We start from the raw sequence: 5,739 nt of genomic DNA, 5'->3' as shown, positions 1-5,739 counted from the left end.
GTACCCTAGAAATGAAAGATAATATTAGTACATATTTTATGTCCAAGTATTATATACATGCATATATTTAATATTAAACCATAATTAATTAACAAACATAATAAACCCCTAAACTAATAAAACTAATTAAAAAATAGATTAATAATGCTAATTAAAGTAATCAAGTAATAATAAAACATATTAATATTAACAAAAAATATCAAATGAAAATCCGGACAAAATTTAGTGTCTACAACGGTTGTAATTGTACTAGCATGAACAGATACGATCTGGCTTACAAAATCAAACAAGCAGCGAACATCGTGTGAAACTGATTAAACACACCTATTTTACATTTATATTGTTAATATGCTCCAATCTTTCGTCTAGTTTCCGGTGCTTCTTGTGTGGTGGTGCTGGAGAAGGGATACAATGATGTGCTAGAATCGATAGTAGGATAGGTCAGTCCAATAGCGTCAGAGTCTAATATACCGACTCCGCTGTATACTCTCGTATCAAACTCCGTATCGCCGAACGATTCACCGTCAAAGTCCATGTCGCGAGCAACCGGGAACACTATATCCGGATAGCTACATTCACTTTCGGGATCAATCCTCGACTTCTCAACATCAGCAGCCTCCTGCAGCTCTATAGCAAACCCCAACTTTTCCATGACATCTTTCATTGTTGGCCTGTTGATTCCCACTTCTGCTATGCAACTTTCTGCAATTTCAACAAACACCTTAAAACACTCTGGAGCTATCTTTCCAATCAAATTTGGATCGATGACCCTGTACAGAGTCCCATCTTCAATGCAATTTTTGGCCCAATGTGCCAGGTTCATTTTATCCCCTGCCAATTTCGTATCCAGAGCTTTTCTTGCACATAATACTTCGAATAACACCACGCCAAATGCATATACGTCTGATTTTTCTGTTAATGTATGACCCCGAGCATACTCTGGATCCAAGTATCCTCGAGTGCCCTTTATTCCGGTTATGAGTGTATCGACTTTGGGGTCGGTTTTCGATAACCCGAAGTCCGAAACTTTGGCAGTGAACTTATCATCTAGGAGAATGTTGCTCGTCTTCACATCACGATGAATAATAGTATGCTTCACTTCTGTATGAAGGTAGTTCAATCCACTTGCAGCTCCCTTGCAAATCTCCAGCCTTTGCTTCCATGTCAGAGGATCAGAGGCAAAGCTTGTGCCGTAAAGATGATCCGAGAGGGTGCCGTTTCTCATAAAATCGTACACGAGAATCATTTCACCGTTCTCATTGCAGTATCCAATTAAGGACACCAAATGAGCATGTCGGAGCGGAGTCAACATCTCGATCTCCGTCATGAACTCTCGAACACCTTGTGTTGATTCAGGGTTCAGGCGCTTGATTGCTCGAACACCTTGTCTTGATTCAGGGTTCAGGCGCTTGATTGCAACTATTCTTTCACCTGCATCCATGAAACCTTTGTATACTTTCCCAAATCCACCTTGCCCAACTACTAAATCATCATGGAAGTTGTTGGTAGCAGCTTTCATCTCATCCAGTGAAAAATGGCAGCATAATTCATCTGGTAACGATGAGGTCATTGTGGATTTTGCTTCCTTTTGATTCATCGACCAGAAAAGCCAATTTTTTCCCTTCCTTTGTCTCCAAGCAACCGTGCAAGCCAATAAAGAGAGTAGGGTGATCAAACCAAGAGCACATCCCACACCAGCAATTAGCAGGCTTCCCTTCTTGGATCTTCCACCTCTAGAATTGGACGAATCCGAAGACGTTGATCGTGGTGGAGCCACCAGTAGTTCAGGGTTCACTCCGCCTAAATTGCCATCAGAGTTGCTCAGTTTGAACACTTCTATCCCATTTAGTATAACGTCAACATAAAACGCAACGATAGGGTGCAGATCTATGGTCATGTTCTGCCTATTCTTGTTTCCCACCCTGGATGCCAACACAATATAATCTTTATAAATCGGAACTTTGCCATAGCCGCCAGTCCATAAAATCACGTCAGCATGTGCCTCAGCTATCTGATTGTTTATGAAGATCTCAAACATACGATCGGCTATTAAGTTCACCGGATCTTGTACTTCACAAAAATGAAGCCTTACCATGTACCTGAATCCCGAATCCACAGGCAATCTCCATGATAAGTTATGCCGCTCGTTGTATGTACGATTAGGTCCCATAGACCGTGCAGTCCGATAAACCTTCTCCGGCGCCGTGTATCTTGGGATCGTGTAGTTGATTGGAACTGTAGTGTTGATAGTGAAATAGCTATCGGTTGTCATCTTATCGGAGTCATCGGACCAAAGCCTGAAAAGGCCAGTATCTTCCGTGGGCGAAATGGTTTCGCCACCAACATTCAACCTATATGCCTTCTCAAGTGCGGTATCGTTCTCGATAGTGACCTCATATCTCTGGCCGACGAAAGGGACACCGGACGATAACTGATCAGGTGGCCTGTAGTAAAGATTCGTAGGCATCGAGACGATCTCGACTCCATTGATGAAAGCGTAAGTGTCATTTGAAGCACTAGGGGATGGAGTGAAAACAAGGTTCAACACCTCATTATCTCCCACGTTCAAACAGAATTCTCTCAAAAGTGTTCTAACATTCAGTGATTCAGCAACAAGGAAAGCACTGAAATTCCTCAGCAAAGTGAAAGAACCAGCTCTGACAGTGAAAAAGGCCTTGGATTTGTCATATTCTCCATACGAAGCCGGATGAAAGTAGAGACGAACAAACTTCTGGCCTGGAGTAACATGGAAAGTGTAATTGAATTCGGAACCGGAGACTCGGGCGGTCATATGTGGCACAGTTTCGACAGAGCCCCCTTGATTATCAGCTCCGTAGGTTTTCGATTTGTTGTGGGAAGATGATTCGAAAGGTCCAAATTTGGAGTTATTGTCTCCTCCCCAAAATCTGCCATCCGAAGCATATAAGTCTGTAGGAGCTCCACAATTCAGGGTTATGTTATCTGTTGGAACAGTCTGCTCCGATGCAACAAAAATGACCAAGTGAAGGATGGTGATGAGAATTATTACAGAGAATTTCTCCATGGAAGTAAGTGAAAACTGACTTATTCGTCTATGTAAATATATTTTAATGGAATGGGATTATAATTTCTGTTTCTTCGACTAAAAGCCGGTCTAGAGTTTTTGGAATATATAAGAAAAAAGGTGAACTGTAGCATCCGTGTGAATTGAAGAAATTTACTCAAAAAAAGATTGATCCAATGTGAACAACTTGGTTTGGTAAGAAATTACTGTTAATTAATTCAATTAAAATTGACTTTGCTGTTAGAAGTCAAAATTTGTATTCCAAGGTTCAAAACAATCCAGCTTAACCCCAGGGAAGTGGGTCTTTAAACCAGCTCCAACTGCCAACTTATGTTAAAACTTAAACTAGTTTATGAAACATTATTCATCGTTTAAGTAATATTTCAGATTTAAGTCCTGTATATACAGAAAATCTCGTTAGGACTCACCCACTAAAATTAAATGTAAGACTCATATCGATCTAGATTAATGAGGACTAACTTGGAACGAGACAATCAACAAAAAAGAAAAATGTTTCAACAAATGAGTTGACTACTAGGACCCAATGTTTAGTGGAAGACATCTCCTTTCCAACTTGTTTATACATCTGCTGCTTCAAATCTTTTTTATATAAAATCAAAATTTTCAATTATTGAAAAAATTTATTAAAAAATTAAAAGAGAAAATATTAATTATAAAATATCAATATTTCTTGAAAGGATTCCAATATTTTCAAAGTGAAATTATAGTATTAATTTTATTTTTAATATTTTTATATGAAATTTAAAAGAAAATCTAGAAAAACGGGGTGTCAAATGACACCTTTTGATAAAGGGTGGCTAACATGGTCCCAATTATCACTAAATATATTATCTTGAAAGAATTTTATTAAAAGAATACAGTAACAAAAAGCGAGTGGCTTTGATGAACAACCTCGAGTCATACTTTTATTGCTTTCGCTTTATTGATTGACAGATTCGTTGATTAGCATTTAGCAGATCAAAACTACAAACAATTTATTGTTGTTAAGCTAATTTTAATATTTTAAAATTTTATTGATAAAAAAAATTAATATTAAATGAAATTGTCGAAAACAATATTTTATCAATTTAGTTTTTTAATGACAATATCAAATTTTAATTTCCCATAAGCCTATTTTTATTTTGAAAATTATAAAAATAAAATCAAACAGAAAGGACAATTTTATTTGCTTATTAAGTTTTACGTATTTACTGTAGTAAAAGATAAAGTATTATTATTCTTTGTTTATGCATGGTTATTGGTTGTCGTGTGTATCATTGTTTTCACAGTACGTATGCCATATGATGCAATGCAAGGGGAAGACAATTCAGTCAATATAAGAATTTTAATAATTATTTTTTATATTATACAAATAAACAAAAAAGTCGAACTAACTAAGAGGATTATTCAGAAATTTGATAAAATGTGTTGTAAGGGAAAATATAAACCCAAATCAACAAAAAATCCATGAAATCATTTTCAAGAAAAATCACACATTCTTGTTATTCTTGATGATGGACTCTAATGATTTAGATCTAATAAATAGTACATGACTGTCCATGGATAACTTAAAGGAAATAAGAGAGATACATATCTAGAATTAGAAGCAGAGATATCATTATACATAGAAACAGAAGGATACTAGTGAATACCAAAGAGACAAGGTGATGTACAAAGCTGGGAAACGGAGTTGAAATCAACCATTAAGATTCATGGGCTAGTTGACCTTTACAATCATAAATGTCTCTACATGGAGGCGGTTTTCCCTTGTGTTCACCGCCCTTGCCGTTGCTCCCGGTGAGACACTTGGTATACGGATGGCAAGGCTTTTGCACTATAGAATGTTTGCCGTCAAGCGCGTTGGGAGTTACAGGGTGGACGTTACCCTGCTGGAGGATTCTGTTAACGTTAGACTCCGTCATCGAGAAATCCATCTCCCACTCCAATTCTTCGGTGATCCGGCAGTTTTTTAGGAGGCCATTGCAACCGTAAGTGGCGTTGCTCTTCCATAGTAGGGAGGCGTCTCCGACGGCAATCGGTTTCAGGAGAATTATCATCATTATCACCGACGCCAGACATAACTGGTGAAACCCCATTTTTTCCGGTTTTGTTTATCCCCTACGGCCGCTCACTTTGCGACTCTGCATGGAATATGGACTGGCCAGCCAGTCCCACTTTATACAGGAGCTGGGATAAATCAATTAACTAAGGAAATTTTAATTAATTAACTTATATTTATTTAAATTATTTAAACTCTATATTAGATAATCTAAGATAAATTTATGTTTCAAGAATCAAAAAATAAAATAATGTGAATGAAATATAATAAATAAATAAATAAAAAGAACTCAAGAAGTAGGTAATAATATAATAAAGTTTTTGTGTTTGTGCATGTGTCATAATCTCGCATATTTAAATATTATTATTTCACTATTATAAAATAAATAAGTAAATTTATTCAATATATGCATAATTAAATTATTGAAGAACTAGAATAAAATTGATAATTATTTTTTTGCAGTTAAAAAATATTTAATTACAATGAAATATTTATAAGAATTTATAATTGTCATGAGTCATGAAGCACTTTACGTTTTTGTAGTTTGGCTCCACAAAAATAAAGAAGGGAAATAACCTTTAGCTTTACAGATACTTGTCTGTTGTCCTCGTCACACAAAACAAAATCAATCAATATA

The 5,739-nt window shown here is 36.4% G+C and overlaps 1 protein-coding gene across 1 annotated transcript; it reads right to left on the bottom strand.

Annotated features, from left to right (window-relative positions):
• Positions 1-226: 226 nt before the first annotated feature.
• On the bottom strand, positions 227-3,105 carry LOC120146420 (receptor-like protein kinase FERONIA). The gene has a single exon (XM_039159986.1). The coding sequence runs from the start codon at positions 3,041-3,043 to the stop codon at positions 344-346; it is 2,700 nt and encodes an 899-aa protein (XP_039015917.1). The 5' UTR covers positions 3,044-3,105; the 3' UTR covers positions 227-343.
• Between the last annotated feature and the right edge of the window lie 2,634 nt (positions 3,106-5,739).

This window comes from Hibiscus syriacus, unplaced genomic scaffold (genome assembly GCF_006381635.1).
Source record: "Hibiscus syriacus cultivar Baekdansim isolate YM2019G1 unplaced genomic scaffold, ASM638163v2 tig00110926_pilon, whole genome shotgun sequence".
In the NCBI taxonomy this organism is placed as follows: Eukaryota; Viridiplantae; Streptophyta; class Magnoliopsida; order Malvales; family Malvaceae; genus Hibiscus; species Hibiscus syriacus.
The sequence above is the reverse complement of the archived record's forward strand: the minus strand, read 5'-3'. Positions and strand labels throughout refer to the sequence as shown.